At 51.3% G+C, this 16,130-nt stretch overlaps 5 protein-coding genes across 5 annotated transcripts; 1 reads left to right on the forward strand and 4 right to left on the reverse strand.

Moving 5' to 3' along the window:
* Positions 1–111: 111 nt before the first annotated feature.
* Positions 112–2,252, forward strand: ASPGLDRAFT_125575 (uncharacterized protein; the record flags this gene model as incomplete). Its single annotated transcript, XM_022540573.1, has 3 exons — positions 112–675; positions 731–1,761; positions 1,817–2,252. The coding sequence occupies 3 exons, from the start codon at positions 112–114 to the stop codon at positions 2,250–2,252; spliced, it is 2,031 nt and encodes a 676-aa protein (XP_022401435.1).
* A 68-nt stretch (positions 2,253–2,320) lies between these two features.
* ASPGLDRAFT_66256 (transcription factor domain-containing protein) lies at positions 2,321–4,330 on the reverse strand (the record flags this gene model as incomplete). The annotated part of the gene is made up of 4 exons (XM_022548998.1): positions 2,321–3,325; positions 3,372–4,104; positions 4,175–4,239; positions 4,286–4,330. The coding sequence occupies 4 exons, from the start codon at positions 4,328–4,330 to the stop codon at positions 2,321–2,323; spliced, it is 1,848 nt and encodes a 615-aa protein (XP_022401436.1).
* Positions 4,331–7,529: 3,199 nt separating this feature from the next.
* nip1 (translation initiation factor eIF3 core subunit c) lies at positions 7,530–10,498 on the reverse strand. Its single transcript, XM_022546492.1, has 2 exons — positions 9,978–10,498; positions 7,530–9,900 (listed from the first exon to the last, which is right to left on the reverse strand). The coding sequence occupies exons 1-2, from the start codon at positions 10,321–10,323 to the stop codon at positions 7,628–7,630; spliced, it is 2,619 nt and encodes an 872-aa protein (XP_022401437.1). The 5' UTR covers positions 10,324–10,498; the 3' UTR covers positions 7,530–7,627.
* A 748-nt stretch (positions 10,499–11,246) lies between these two features.
* Positions 11,247–14,314, reverse strand: ASPGLDRAFT_35212 (putative protein kinase Yak1; the record flags this gene model as incomplete). Its single annotated transcript, XM_022544534.1, has 7 exons — positions 11,247–11,992; positions 12,046–12,404; positions 12,458–12,897; positions 12,952–13,111; positions 13,162–13,361; positions 13,417–13,706; positions 13,765–14,314. 7 exons carry the CDS (start codon positions 14,312–14,314, stop codon positions 11,247–11,249), a joined length of 2,745 nt encoding a protein of 914 aa, XP_022401438.1.
* Positions 14,315–15,088: 774 nt separating this feature from the next.
* On the reverse strand, positions 15,089–15,710 carry ASPGLDRAFT_1468853 (uncharacterized protein). The gene has a single exon (XM_022541898.1). The coding sequence runs from the start codon at positions 15,675–15,677 to the stop codon at positions 15,297–15,299; it is 381 nt and encodes a 126-aa protein (XP_022401439.1). The 5' UTR covers positions 15,678–15,710; the 3' UTR covers positions 15,089–15,296.
* Positions 15,711–16,130: the final 420 nt, after the last annotated feature.

Raw genomic sequence — 16,130 nt, forward strand, 5'->3', positions numbered from 1 at the left:
ATAGTCCTATTTTAAGGAGGTCCTACAACTCATGCATTTGCTCTATTGCACTGCATCCTTCCTCTCTTTGCAATAACGCAGCCACAAAGCATACTCTACACAACAAACAAAATGCAAGACACCGTTCAGCGCCAGCTCCAGCCAATCTGGCACCCAACCGTCCCCGCGGACAAAATCCCCATGAACATCTACCGCGCCCACATCAACCGCAAATTCGCCCAGAACCTCACCTCCTCCCAAGACCTGCACCGCTGGTCCGTGACAAATCCTCAAGACTTCTGGCTTGATCTCCATGACTACACCGGTATCATTCCCAAGCTCCCCGCGAGTGTCACCCAAGCCTACGATGCTTCTCTGCCGATGAGCAAGCTCCCGAAGTTCTTCGAGGGCGCTGTTGTGAATTATGCGGAGAATGTGCTTTCGGGAAAACCGTTGGATAAACTTGCCCTGGTCGGGATTCGGGAGATGGAGGCGATTGAAGGGGATAAGTGGACTTGGGGAGATGTTACGGAAATGGTGAGGAAGGTGCAGGGTGCATTGAGGGCGAGTGGTGTGCAGAAGGGGGATCGGGTTGGTGCGATTATTTCAACGAGTGTTTGGTCTGTGGTGTTATTTTTGGCGACGGCTTCGATTGGGGCTGTTTGGAGTAGTATTGCGCCGGATATTGGGGAGGAGGTATGCTCTTCACTACTGGTATTCCTGGGAACTCGACATTAATGTGAATGCTTAGGGCTGCGTCTCCCGCCTCCAACAAATCTCCCCAAAGATACTCTTCGCCGACACTGCATCAACCTTCAAAGGAAAAACCCGCTCCAACCTATCCAAAATCCAAGCCGTCTTCGACCGACTCACCAGCAAGCCACAAGTCATCCTCATCCCCCTCGCAAACGTCCAAGGCAACCTCCCGTTCCCGACACTATCCACCTTCCTCACCAAGCCAAACGACAACTCACCCCTGCAATTCACCCGCGTACCCTACTCCCACCCCCTCTACATCCTCTACACAAGCGGCACAACCGGCGTCCCCAAATGCCTCGTCCACGCCCACTCCACAATAATCCAACACAAAAAGGTCTCATTCCTCCACAACTCCCTCGGCCCAGATGACGTGGTCTTCCAATACAGCAGCACATCCTGGGTCCTCTGGAACATCATGATCGGACACCTATCCGCAGGTCCAACACTAGTCGTCTACGATGGCTCTCCGCTCTGGCCTAGTCCGAAGGACTTTTTAAAGATATTAGAGTTCCACAAGGTCACCTACTGGGGCGTTTCCCCGAGATACCTTCAGGAACTCGAGATGACGGGGTGTATCCCGAAGAACGAGGCCGATCTTTCGGCACTGAAGATGGTGCAGACGGGTGGGTCGCATCTGGCGAAGGATCAGTATTATTGGTTTTATCGCGCTTTTCCGACTAAAATTCATTTGACCAGTGTTACTGGTGGGACGGATCTGGTTACCTCGTGGATTGGGACTGATCCCGCAGGTCCGGTGTACCCGGGTGAGATTCAGCTGCCGATACTAGGACAGGATGTTGATATCGCGGATGCTATTACGGGTGAGTCCGTGAGGGGCTCCGGAAAGCAAGGGGAATTCGTCTGCCGCAAGCCGTTTCCATCCATGCCTGTGTTTTTTTGGGGTGATGTCGATGGATCGAAGTATCAGGAGACGTACTTTAATAAATTCTCCGACTGCTGGGCACAGCATGACTGGGCGAGCTATAACCCGTTGACTCGCGGATGGCAGATTCATGGACGGAGGTATGTTCCCAAACCATCTCCTATTTTATAAGTGAGCTGGTACTAATGAATAAAGCGATGGCGTCCTAAACCCCCAAGGCATACGCTTCGGCTCCTCAGACATCTACTCCATCGTCGAAGCAGCCCCCTTCAACACCTTCCTCTCCAGCACCCTCTGCGTCGGCCGCCGTCGACCATCCGACACTGACGAATCCGTCTTCCTATTCGTGGTCATGCAGAAACCCCACAAAATGACAGATACATTCAGGGAGAGTTTGAAAGACGCTATCCGGAAGGGACTGAGTAACAAGCACGTTCCGAGGTTCGTGATTGAGGTTGACGAGATCCCTATGACGGTTAATGGGAAGAAGGTTGAGACGTTGGTGAGAGGGATTATTTCGAGTGGGAAGTTGCCGGAGAAGGTCAGTAACACGGTTGCTAATCCGGGGTGTTTACGTGCTTTTGTGAGGTTCTTTGGGTTGGAGGTGGAGGCGAGGAGGGCTAAGCTGTAGTTTTTGCTGTGTTGTTACTGTATGATATTGTCTGAATGTAGTTTGTTGTATATTGTCTGGACTTAGAATTAGTTGATATGTGATATAACATCGTCTAATAACCAAGACCCGCTCCAATCAAACCCAACACCCTCCCAATTCCCACTCAACAGATCCAAATCTCCAAAGTCTGTTTCACCGGCTGACGGCGGTAATACATCCTCAGTCCCAGTCCCAGTCCCAGCATGACCGAGGGATGGCAGCTCAGTTTCGAACCCGAGATTATTCAACACCCCCTGCGGAACCATCCCCGTCACTACCATCTCCTCGCCACCAAAGAACACATTCCACTGCCGACACAATCCCTTCCCAAAATCCTCAAAAAATGGCACCATTTCCTCTCTCAACACTGGGACCGGATCACCCCTCGTCGGCATTTGACTGATTTCACCGCCGAGTCTCTGTAATGCACGCAGTGCCCCGAACGCAGAACCCCATTGTCTTGACAAACCCTTTAGGGAATCTATAAGTGTTCGCAGCTCCTCAATAGCCGTCTCCCGTAGAGTGGGGAACCGGATTCCCGGGATCAAGGCGAGTCCTGCGCACAAAGCGTAGAAGGCAAAAACAGGCCCGAGACGGCATAGTTCGTCGCGAGATATGAATTCCTTGTATATGCCTGAGATAAACGACGATGCTACGAATGACCTGGCGGATGGTACCCCGTCGGAAGTCGGTGTGCGGTCGAGGATGATCAGGTTCGCAAAGTACGTGAGCATGATCTGTCGGGCTTCGAGAGTGTATTGAGATGATGAGCCGGCGCTGAGGGAAGTGATGCTTCGGAAGTCCTGTTTCACCCAACGATATAGTGCATTCTCAAGGGACTTGTGGTTTTGATTGGGTTGTTGTTGAGGACGCAGACAGCCTTCCACGATATCACCCAGGAGTTGGCATATTGATGCGTAGACGAGGAATAACCGGTTCGTCGTATCTTCTCCCTTATCAAAGTCATCCATCGAAGGAGGAAATACATCACTATCACACAGATTAATAGTCCGAGGCCGTCCAACACCCGCCGAAATAATACAGTCCCGGACCTGACTCGTTAGCCCCTCTTTTATCCTAAGGAATGATAGAACTCACAACCAGAGTCCACCACAGCCTCCTCCTCAGGGCCCTCTTCCTCCTGCTCTCACCCGTACCAGACCCCGGTGGCTCTTTATGCAATCCAATCTGAAACGCAATCGCCTCCGCAGTCCTCAACCAGAACCCGCTTGTATCAGTCGATATTGTCTCCGGTCCGACGGGGTTATACCAATGCAGCAACACCGCGCTGACAATAGAAATAAGGGGATTCCGCTCGTGTCCAAAGAAAAATAACAGTTTGGCGCGACGGTAGAAATCTGCACTCGTTCCATGGGTGCTGGGTTGTTTTGAGACGCGGCTTGCTGCCAACAAGATAGATTGAAGGAGGAGATAGGATACAGATTGGCCGTGGAGCCATTCAGGTTCAACAATTGGCGTCCAGACATCGCAGTACTTCATATAAGCCGCTATATACTCGTCCTGCACTGATTTAGGTGGTAGTTGAAACGCGCCTTGGTGCGTAAGGAGCTCGAGATCCGCTGGCGAGAGTCTGGATCCCGATCCCGATCCTAATTCTGAATCTTGGAGGTTAGGCGAGGCGATTGCTTCGTCGAACGATACGTGTCGTCCTAGGTACCGGTCTCTGCCGCGATAGGTTTCGATCACATCATTTGTTTTCGGTCTTTGTGTAGTGCGTGTTGGGTTTGTATCGCCCTGGCTAGGCTGCGGTTCCGCGCTCTCCCGAGGTGAGAGACTATTTGTATATCGCTTTCGCTTCCTGCTATACATTCTATACCGACCCAATTAATCAGCTGTCGCTTTAAGATATACAAATCGCAAGCCGTGGGGTTGAATCGTACACGCATTCCTTCCCGGTCCTGTAACAATTGGAGCATGGGCGGCGACTTGCCAGGTCGCATTTGATCTATGTCGGTTAGTATCGCTCTATGCACTAAATAGACTAGACAAACCTTTTTCTTGTGGCATATTATGCAGGCATTCAGCATTGTCCTCATTTCTAGTGACTTTGAGAGTGCAAATACGCGGAAATAATGCCGAGTTTAAAGAATTTCGGGGAATGCGGGACCGAGGCAAAAGGGAAGTGTCGGGAAGGATTTTACGACCATTAGAAGTTGCCTGGATCCAATAACTAATGAGATTTCTCTACTAAATAAGGGCTAAAGCTGCTCTAGAACTTTCGGGCTCTTTATCAAGTATTGAGGCTATCGACACCTATTATCTACACACCATGCGTGCTCACCAACTCCACGCCAAAGTTCGATTTGAGGCATTCAAATGGGTTAAACCATGGGATGCAATAAGTGAGGTGAATCGACATGTCTCAGCTTCTTATTCCATGAGATTACCTGGTATAATTCAAAATTCATTGCCCCCCTTATAGAATTAGGCCTGGAGCAGGGGCAATGGGTGGATGCAATTGGTCATGACTTGTCGTGGTATAGAAGGCTATGTGTCATGGTGGTATGCATCAGGGCTTGCCACGGACCGATATAGTTGAATAATTGTGTTATCCGTCATGTTTGCTTCGGAAACATTCGAGTGCTCTTTTTTGCTCATTCGTAGCGTCTAGAACATTTTAGCGCAGTTGTAACCATCTGCTATAATCGCAGAAGACTGGGAATTAGTCGTGAGTGGTCGACTCGCGGCTTTCCCAGCTCAGGTTGATCTGTTTTTCATGTATGGTATGCGTGTTTTCGAGTTCGAGAATGGCGTGAGGCGGGCATATTCCGATAAAGCGACACGAAGCTTCTCATTCCAGATCATCTTTCCTTGTCTGGATTTGTGGATCCCCACGCCTTGCAAGATCATTACAGCCGGAGATGGACGCCAATGTTTCATGTCTTGGCTGTATCATATCAAGCTCAGGGCGGTTTTTCTGTGGACTACAGTTTTTCTTCTTAGAATCTCGCATCGACAGGCAGGGGTGGTCGGTTACCACGCGATGCAAGATCATTCGAGTTGAGAAAAAAAAAAAAAAAAAAGATGCAAATGCATTTCCATCTCGGATCATTTCGAGCTCGGCATGTTCTTCCCATGAATTCCCATTTCTCTCTCGCAGGGCCTGTGTCAGACTGTCAGCTTTCGTAGTAGCCGTGGATAGCCATAGTTAGAGTCAGGGTGGTCATGACTAGACACCATGCACGGCTGTCATGTCATGCTGTTTACCATAATGTTGATCTTGTGGTCATTCAATCCAACATGGGACCCGATAGAAAACAACGCTTGCTTCTGTACCTCGAAGTCGCTTGACAACATCCAGGGGGCTTTTTCTGACCTCGCTAGGACATCAAAGATACCCTTATCGATTTTTCATCTTCATGGTGATGGACATTGTTTCCTGCATTAAGTAGAGCAGTCTACCGACGATCCAAAAATCAACCCATGGTACTTCTTCCTGCAAGGGCAAGTAAAGCAAGCCTGCTCCAGGCCACCAATCCTTAGCAAACAGTGCACCAGCAACGAGTCTAGTATGGCAGTTAGCGCACTAAGCCTAGCCGCAGCGTTTACTCACTCGCTCCAACACGAAACCCAAATATTTCCGTGTCTCTCCATCTTTCGTCCTAAGGATGGTCCAATCTGACGGACTTACTTCTCGATCTCTGAGAAAAGCAGGTGATACGGGTCACCGTCCCATTTTATGGCTAAATTGACCCCAAAAAAAACGGCACTCGCCTATGTTCGATCTCTTCAAGGCGAGCCGAAGTGTGATCCCTTCCGCGGACAGTAGGATGGGGGTGGGAATGCTGATAGATAAGGGCCGTCGGAAAGCTGATGGTGTGATGCGCGTGGGTTGAGAGAGTGATGGCCTCGCGTCAAGCGGGATCTGGCTTCCAAGTTCGTCATAGAAACGACACATTTATCTTCACGAGGGGATAGAGAGATCACAGCCATCGTGTTCGCAGCGGCAGGTGTCACCTTCATTCCATCCATTTCGTTGATATGTGGGTCTTCGTGCAAAGTCGCCAACGCTGTCCTCTAGGAATAGAAATTTCTTCGTAATTCGTCATGTCGTTACTCGGTACTCGGCGTGGCAGAATCCAATCCAGCAAGAATTTGTCCGCTGGTAGTAATATTTTGATGATGGTTCTCTCTCGACATGCATCACAGGCCGTTTCGTTGCTTTGTTCAATATCAATCTATGACCAAGGAATTCTCACAGCACGGCATAGACCGACGGCGTACCCAAGCCCAATATATGCCAAAGTCACACGGAGCTGATATCGGTCATGGGGATAAGCCTGCGATTATAATCAGTACATCTCATGCCATCCATTCAAACCTCTGACAAGACATACCTTCTAGTTTCTTAATCCCCCAAAGTTAAATATCTTTCCCCGTGGGATTGTTCGACAAGTTCTAGCGTAGTACCCCCGTACGCCAGACTATCGCTTCCCTTGATCTCACTCCACTTCATCAAGCATGGCGTAAAAAACGAGGGTAAACATGCTGCACTGCGTCTTCCGATGTCTTTCGGTTGACCATCCAGACTTCTTTCTTTGAGAGCATGTGGCCTGGTCCCCGTGGAACCATACTCATCCGTGCCTTTTAAACCATTGTACCTTGAGCATAGCCCGGTTCACTCGGTCAACTAACTGACAGAAGGGAACATCCGACCCAGTGTCCGGTGCGGTTTGTGCTTATAGTTGTACCTATACCAACGCATTCCAGTGGATAAGCACTAGGTGAACATCAAACCGTACGTCGACAACGAAACGACACAGCCGTTGCCCGGTGGAAATTCCACAGACGCAAATCAGCTGGGTCGGTGGCAGGTGAAATTCGAACCCGTTCTCTTTGTGTTGCAGCTCATTTAAATAGAAAGAACTGTCTGCTTGAATTGCTGTCAGCTAGGTAATTTCCGTGTTAGCTCGTTTCAATTTTCCATGGAGATCCACTGATTCTAATGTAGAGGCGAGTGTATTTGATTGAATAGATAGATAGGTTGATGATGGTTGATAGTATGATAACGCTTCCTGCCAAGAAAGGAAGGTGATAGATTCACTTGGAGTAATACGTTAAGCTACCAGAAGCAAGGAAGTGAATGAACAATCTATTTTTGCTTTCTCCTATCATATTTTAAATCATCTCATCTCAGACATCAATTCATCTGCAAACTGCAAATCCAAATCTGATAGGACATACATGAGTTAAACACTGTGGCTCCGAGTACCAAAACAGTCATTAAAAGAACTCGAAAAGAAAAAAAAAAGAACAGAAAAGAAAAGAAAAAGGAAAAGAAAGGGAATCCGTAAAATGCCATTATAAACAAATTTTAAACAATCTCAATCTCTTTAAGCCTTGATAGCACCGCCCAATGCACCACCCCCGAATTGCTGACCACCAGGCCGACGGCCCTGCTGCCCACCGGGTATTCTGGCTCCACCACCGCGAGCCTGGCCACCACCACGGCCACCACGGCCGCCACGGCCGGGGCCTTGATCGCGCTGGAAGGCGTTGGCCATGCCCTGGGTGCGCTGCTCGAGGGTCTTCTCGTTGGCCTCGAGGAGGTGCATGGATCTATCGCCGAGGGTGACGATCTGGGATTGCAGGCGGGAGAGCTCGACGCCCTTGCGGAAGACGATGGCGTCGTTGACCTGGTCGAGCGCGGCGGCGAGTTCCTCGTGCGAGATCATGCGGCTGATGACGGCGGCGATCTTCTTGGCAGGGAGGTCGAACATGGAGGACAGGGAGGTGAGGGAGACGCTGTCGTAGAAGGGGGCATAGGTGAAGAGGTAGGTGCGCAGGCCTTCCTCTTGGATCTGCGAGGAGAGCATGGCCTTGATCTTGTCGGGCTGCGGCATGAGTTCCCAGATCTTGATGGAGTTGAGCATATCGGCGGCCTTTTGCCAGTCGCCGGCGGCGAGGAACTTGGCGGACATGATGACACCGTCACGGGTGTTTTCGGCAGGGCCCGTGAACACCTGGCGCTCGTTGTAGTCGAGCATGCGGCGGAAGGTCTTGGAGATGATGCGGCGCTTCATCTCGGGCGAGGACGAGGTCTGCGCCATCAGGGGCACTTCCAGGAACATGCTGGAGGTGAGGTAGATGCACTCCAGGAGCTCCAGGTTGATGTGCATGTGGAAGGGCAGCTGGCGCTGGCGCTCGAGACGCTCCTGCTCGGGCGAGACGGTCGAGTACCGCTGGAGGATGATGCCCTGGGCGAGCAGCTCCTTTTGACGTCCGCTACCGCAGACCTCGGAGAGGGTGTTCTGGGCTTCGTAGATGAGACCGGCACGGAACGCGCACAGACCGATCTGGACGAGCGTGCGGTTGAAGAGGATCTGGGTGCTGACGTCGAAGTTGCCAATGCTCTCGGTCAAGTGGGACATGAGCATCAAGTCGCGAGACCGGTAGTATTGGTCGTGGAGGGCAAGGAAGTAGATCTGGCAGAGCATGGCGCGGGCCTTGATGATGCCGTCGCTGTTGACGAAGAGGTAGTTGCAGAGGGCCTGGACGAGGTTGTTCACATCGCTGGCCTTGCTGCGAGGAGTGGTGGCAGACTCCAAGGTCTCAGGGAGGGCCTTCCAGGCACCTTCCTCGAGGATAGCAACAACCTGAGAAGGCTTGAAGTAGACGTGCTCCAACCGTCTCATGACGATTCTGTTGACGCTGTCCTGGCGAGGGTCGCTCTTGTCGGCCTTGGTGTTGCCCTCAACGTAGATCTGGGCGCGGACAAGGTTAGTGTACAGCTGCTGCTCATCGCTCAACCGCTCAATGTACTCGGCAGTGTGGGGGTCGATCTGCTGCAATGACCGGGTGAGTTCGTCGTCCAGTCTCTCAATGTACGAAACGATGCTGCCGGGGACATAGAAAACCTCGCCTTCAGCAGGCTGGGGCTGTCTGTCATCATCATCCCACTCCTCGGCACCCTCAGCAACAACCCAGTTCCGGTTCTGCTCCAAAACACCCAAGAGAGCGGAGAGCTCCTTGTCGGCAAGCTTCCACTGGTCGGGGCTCATGTAGTTGGCGGCCGAGGACGAGGAAAGGTCGAAACGGGTGGAGATGAGGGTCAGGTACACACGGATGCGCTGGTAAGGATTCTGAGAAACCTCCAGAAGCTTCTCCATAGTCTTGATCTGCTCCAGACGGTCGGTGTTCTTCTTTCCGCGAGACTCGACGATGACACGGAGGTGCTTCAGGATACTCTCAGGAGTGTACTGCAGAGTCTTACCACCGCGACCGACAGTAGCGAAACCATCATCCTCATCAGCGGCGGCAGCGGGGACCTGGACACGCTCGACCTTCGAGGGCTTGGGGGCAGCAACGGGGGCAGCAGCGGGCTTCTGGGGGGCAGCCTCCTCCACGTCGCTATCCATAAAGTCATCCTTGGCGGCACGGTACTTGTCGACCAGGGTGGCGTATTCCTTGTTGTTCTTCTTGATACGCTGCTTAACGGCGTTGAAGCCCTTGGACATGCTCTGGTTCATCTTCTTAGCGGAGGTCTTCTGCTTGGCAATAGTCTCGGTGACGAAATCCTCGAGGTCGGCAACGGTCTTGATGTAAACCTTAGGGGTCGGGCCAGCCTGTGCGATCTTGACAATCTGGCGGTTCAACTTGTCGAATTCTGCTCGAGTCAGCTCCCATTCACACATCCCCCTCCATCCCCATCCTCTCCCTAAGTATGAATGAAGGTGTGCTCACCAGCCGAAATAACAGCCCAATCCCCAATCTTCTCAGCATTCTCAATCAACCGCACCGTATTCTCCAACTCCTCGAGCCTCTTATCCTTCGCACTCTTAACAACAGTAACCTTCTCCTCATCCTCGCTCTCCTCGCTCTCCGAAACATCCTTCAAGAATGCATTAGCACCGGTCTTCCCACCGGCCTCTTCATCATCAGAGTCGGCCTCCGCATCCTCCACATCCGAGTCCTCCTCGCTGGATTCTTCCTCTGCTGCTGATCTCTCTTCTTCCTCTTCGGAGAGGACCTCGTCTTCGGACTCGGAGGAGTCGCTGTCGCTGCCGTTGCCTTTGAAGAAACGCGACATGGTGGCGGGTTTTTTTCGGTGCGGGTATTCGGGGTGGGAAAGATGGGTTCGCTCGGACGGGGTTCGAAGGGCGTGTTTGGAAAAGGTCTTTTCGAGTCGAGCGTGACTCACACCGGGACAGACAGAGGTGGGATGGATCAACGTGGTTCCCTAAGGCTGGACGTTTCTTTGTGAAGGTGAGGGTTCCGAGCCGCAGAGGTTGGCCTCCGCGTGCCACACACGAATTTTAAGCGAGCGAGCGCCTTTCCCCATAAGGCAACTATATGCCTCAGGCAGTAAGGCACCACCAGAAACCTGGGGATTCTACTCCGGACTATTATTACTAATTTTACTGTAGATAACGGATCATATTTTGCATATAAACAGAACAAGCAGAGGGTATACGTTTTGATCGCCTCGACATTACCGACCTGCGTCCCAGCATAACGAATGCATCAACAGCATACAAAACGGGAAAGATACAAGAGGAAATAACAGTAATGCCCAGCGGAAATGGAAATGGCAAGATGGAAATGTAACAAATACAAAGACTAGCATGGATCCTGACTTTTCAGGCCATGCATAAACATTTGGGGGTTCGGAAAAGACATCTGTCTCGGGCATACCCTCCGGTGGTCTGGCTTGTACATTCTTGCCACGGCGGAGGGTTATTACACCACATTTGCTCCCTTCGATATTCCATCTTCGCTCTCCCCTAATCTAGTAACACGGACAATACCGAAGGAAGGAGTAGCTGATGGACGAAAAGAGACAGCAGTGAAGGGAAACTCGCAGTATCGGGCGAGATCTCCAACAGACAAACCACGTAACTTGGTGTAACCCTGCGTTGGTTCCGCATGGAAAACGCTGCCCGAATAACAAAAGAAACGGAATATCAGATAATCGGACGCACCCGGTGGTGCAATTCAACAGCAACAACGCAATCAATGCCATTGATTCTGGCCCGTGAACCCTTCGCCTCCCAGGACACCATCCTCGAGAGTACGGATAAAGTCTCGGTTCCGCGCAGCCCCAGCGCGACTTCCCCGTCGCCTCTGGTTAGCCGAATTCGAGTCAACGTAGCCATCAGGCGGCGGCGGGTAGTATGCTGGACTGGGCTGTAACCGGATAGGCGCATTCGGGTCGAGGTGGCTAGCAACCCGCTGGATCGTTGGCGGAACCCCTTGTGGGTCCATGGTGGATGCACGCTGGCGACCAGCTCTAGTGGTCGCCTGGGCATACAAGCTTTGCGACGGCGCGTACTGTGCCTGAGGCACCTGTCCTGGCATAAGATGCATCTGATTGTAGCCCGGCGGCTGCGTGGGATACGGTGGTGCACCTTGCTGGCCAGCGAACATTCCGTTGTACATCGGAGGCGGCTGCGACTGAGAAGGATGGAATTGGTTCATCTGCATCGAGTAGGCATTCTGGGCTGCAGTGTGTGCGTGTGCCGCTTGTGCTGCTCTCTGCTTGCTCGCGGCCTCGGCCTGTTGTTGCTGCTGGATACCGGGTGGGACGGTCTTGTTCAGCGAAGCATACTTCAGGTTCATCGGCGGTACGAACGGTCCGGTGAACTTTTGCTGTGTGATGAACGGATGCAACTTGGCCTGTTGGGGCGACCAACGTTCCAGTGGGTTAATGGACAGCAGACCGCGGACGAAGTCGATAAAGGCCACACGATTGTTCAATTCTGTGGTTGACAGTTAGCATACGTGATTTATTTGGTATTAAACTGGCACATACCTCTCTCGACTTCCGCTTGCTTCATATTTTTCCGCGGCATGGGGTAGCTTCGAATAATCTCCTCCAACGTCGACGCTTGGAAGTATTTCTTGCTCGGCTGCTCCTTGGTGTTGTGTTCGCGAGAATACTGTTCCAAGCTCTTGAGGCGGTAGGATTTCCTTCCGAACTCGTCTTGGGTCTTCTCAAAGAATTGACCCGATTGCTTGCCCATTTCGAGCATCCACGTCGGGGGTAAGCCAAGCATCTCAACAATCCGGCATACCTGGTTATATTCCGAAGAACCAGGGAACAGCGGGAGACCAAGGAAAAGCTCAACCACAATACATCCGAGCGACCACATATCAATTGCAGAAGAGTATCTGCATGTGTTAGTATGAGCGCAAACGAAACGGAATAGAAAAGTGGAACGTACGGCAATCCGAGCAAAACCTCAGGAGAACGGTAAAATCTCGACTGGATGTAGGTGTACACTGTCTGACGCTCGTCGCATGCAGACCCAAAGTCGATGACTTTGATAATCGGACTCTCCAGGCTGCGCGGAGTCGGGTTAGCTGCTGTGGGATCTCCAACTGCCGCGATAGGCGGAACTAACTTCTTCAGCAATATATTCTCAGGTTTAAGATCGCAGTGAATCAGATGCGCCTTGTTCAAAAGGCTCAGGGCATTGAGAAGCTGTTGCGCGAAGACGCGCACTAATGTCGTACTCAGTCCTCGGAATTGATTCTGCTTGATCAATTCGTAAAGATTGACACTAAGCAACTCGAAGGCCAAACAGAGATGTTGTTTGTGGATGAATGTGTCCTTCAATCGAAGCAGGTGGTGGTCGTCGTTCTTGTCGTACTTGCTATTGAGCTGTGCGAGCTGGATATTAGCACGAATCTACCAAGATCGGCGCAGGAGGCTCACCAAGTCCAGGACAGACACTTCCATCATACTTTGGTTGAAGTACGCGGTCTTGTTCTTGATGACCTTGACGGCCACAACCTCCTGCGTTTTCAGGTTCTGACACTTGACGACCTGTCCGAATGTTCCTTGTCCCAGCACGTCCAGGATAAGGTACCGGTTCCTGCAGAGTCAGCGTACGTGTCGCACGACAGGCTAAACCGTTGAGCTTACTTGTGTCCTGCATCTTCACTACCAAGAATATCGTTGACATATAGAATGTAATCGCTGTCTTCGTTATCGTAACCATCGTTCTTGACACCCTTGCTCGGCTTCGTCAAGACTCGTCGCGGGTTTCTAGATGACTCGTAGTTGAAGCTCGGGTTGCATATCCGGTAAGAGGAAGGAAGATGGGTCGTCAACGCGTGCAGCGGCTGCATTGTTTTAGAATCTTGATCGCATATTCGGGAACCCAAATTCGGAACTTACACTGATGAAACCACCCTCTGGATTCGCACGTCTGTAGGCAGGTTGTGCGTTGGCCCGTGGTTGCAGCTCCTGGAGCGACTTTATTTTCTGGAATTTGGGCACTGGACCCCTGCCAGGAGTGGGTTGTTGACTTCCACCAGAAATGGAGGCAGATCGCGGCGACCGTCCATCGTACCCAAACGGAGCGCTCAATTGCGACGTAGCCGACGATGGGTAGTATTGTTCCGGGGGAGTCATTTCGGTCGATGTCGATTGCAACGGAGGAAGACGCGGAGGACGAGACGTAGCTGCTGTGACAAATCAGTATGCAATGATTGGAAGAAAGAAACTCTTTGCCAATCTACTCACATGGAGGCGATTGGTACGCCTGGGGCGGCGAGGTGTAATTCGACGACTTTGTTGGTGAGCGTCGAAGATTGTTGTTTGGGCCGGGCGGCAGAGCATATGGATTGTGAGACTTGCCCGGGCTGGCATTGTACGGGGCCGATGGAGAAAGAGCGTTCTTCGGAGAATATCTGCGAGCGGCGGTGGATTCCTCCGTAGGAAAATATTGAGAGGATGGTCGAGCGTGATGGCTCGTTCTGACCGAGTATTTGGCCCGGTTGTAGGGGTCGCTATCGTCCATCATAGTATCTGCGTCAGGGACGAAATCCCGATTCCGTGGGAGCGCAGTGGGCGACGAGGCAATGGACATGGGTTTGGAGCCGGAATTCATCGAGGGGGCACGAGTAGGCATGCCGGCGGGAGTTTGAAAGGCCTCGTACTGGTATCCCATGGGTGGCTGGGACGAGGCCGGCTGGGCGACATATTTGGAGGGAGTCGACGTCAATCCATTATTGTACTGCGCGGGACGGCCACCCATCAAGGGATCCTGATATGGCTGCCACTTAGGATCCATATCTTTTCTTTATTTTTTCCAATCCAACACCTGTCAACCGATTTTGTCTGCAATGTTGTTTCCGAGGGGGGTGACTCGGAGGCGAGTTGAGGAATGGGCGTCGTCACCGTCCGAGGGCGAAGCTGGGCATCCGTCTGCTGTGATCGCGTTGGAGGGAGGAAACAAATAAAAGAAGGGTTAGAGTACAGAGTACAGGGTACGTAGCACTCTATAGTTAGCAGTAATGGGAGGTGGTGGTGCTGGAGGAGGGCTATGACAGCAGCGGGGACGGCACACGCACGTCGTAGCGCAATCGATCGGGCGGATAACTTGTGTGTACCGGAAAGAGGGAGATATATTCGGGCGAGAAACGCGAGACACACGACGCAGGCGAGACCAGACGAATTGATTCGAGAACTAGACCTTCTGAGTTGTTTCGCACCGCATTATACCCGGAGATTTGTGAGTAGTCGTCGTTTTCGTGGGTTCGAGGATGGCCACTGTTGGACTGCTATCGTTGAGCGGTCGCAATTCACCAGTGGGAATGGAGCCACAGCCACTGATAGACACGATCGCCTCGAGAAATGAGCTGTAAAGGGGCAAAGGGGAAATGAGAGAAACAGAGAAGTGAGAGGGAAACAGTGAGCGAGGGAAGAGGAAATGAAGGTGTCAACTGCTGGATCCGGGAGGGCAAATCCGGATGAGGGAGCCAGAAGCACTGAAATACAGGGCCACGATAGGAAAGGCACCCCTGTTAACAGAAATGCACAAGCAGTGCAGATACAGAGAGAACGATGTATAAATATCAAGCAGAAGAAACAGGAGGAGAGAAAAATCAGAGTCGACGTTGCCAGGTGGAGGTGGAGTTACTGGCGAGACCTCAAGCGGCGGTTGGGCGAGACTCGAAGATACGAGACAGCCACAATTATTGAACACAGGTAGAAGACGGTAGACAGTAGACAGTAGTAGGTTAGATATATATATAGAGAGAGAGAGAGAGAAATTACAGAGGATTAGTATAATTAGGATTAGCTGTTACTGGTAAGCTGCTCTGAACCAACCTCACCTCATTCAACCCATCCATGGATATATATCGTGTGGATGTATGGATGATGACGAAGTTACCATCACACATAAATCTCAACCGTTGCGATATCCTCGCACGGTCACCAGATAAACATGCATGTGCTTTACCTGTAAGAGTATACAAAAGTAGCGGTGCTCGTGCACGGTGTGAAGGAATACATGGTGTGCATTGGTGGCATTGGTGGTATTGGTGGCCTCGATCTATATCTTCGACGCATGCAAGGATTAGATAATTGACCGTGAGACAGTACTGATGCCCATGCAGAGTTATTAGATAGTTCTTAGACATGGCATTCATCTCTTATCTCATCTAAGACTCTTTTTAAATTGCTATAATTTATTCTCTGCCATTGAATATGGTTGTCTGTTGTCTCTTAGTGACGTGACCTGACAAGGCGGTGAATACTACATATCACATGACCATATTCTGCCACTAAATCAAGGCGGTCTGTTGCCATGTTCTTCGCATAGTTACCTGTTGAGCCTCCATCCTCTGCTGCCTACCTGTCGACAGGGGTCTATACTGGACCTGAAGATCACTGAGGGACTTCATTTATTTATCCACGGTACAACCACCAGGAAGCCAGTCATATCCTGGACACAGTCGAGTCCGTCAGAATCTGACAACGCCACCGCCGCAGATATGACTGTGACAGATCTATAGCCATTTTCTTTATTTTACTGCAGTTTGCGCTTTTTCTTGGTGGCTTATGCTGCATATTACGTGGTGGTCATCAAGGGATCTATTTTA

This window comes from Aspergillus glaucus, assembly GCF_001890805.1.
Source record: "Aspergillus glaucus CBS 516.65 unplaced genomic scaffold ASPGLscaffold_9, whole genome shotgun sequence".
NCBI lineage: Eukaryota > Fungi > Ascomycota > Eurotiomycetes > Eurotiales > Aspergillaceae > Aspergillus > Aspergillus glaucus.

Coding starts and splice junctions, on each gene's coding strand:
- ASPGLDRAFT_1468853 (XM_022541898.1), bottom strand. CDS start 15,677: ATGAATGCCATGTCTAAGAACTATCTAATAACTCTGCATGGGCATCAG.
- nip1 (XM_022546492.1), bottom strand. CDS start 10,323: ATGTCGCGTTTCTTCAAAGGCAACGGCAGCGACAGCGACTCCTCCGAG. Junction 9,901..9,977: donor TTGGGCTGTTATTTCGGCTG/GTGAGCACACCT, acceptor TGACTCGAGCAG/AATTCGACAAGTTGAACCGC.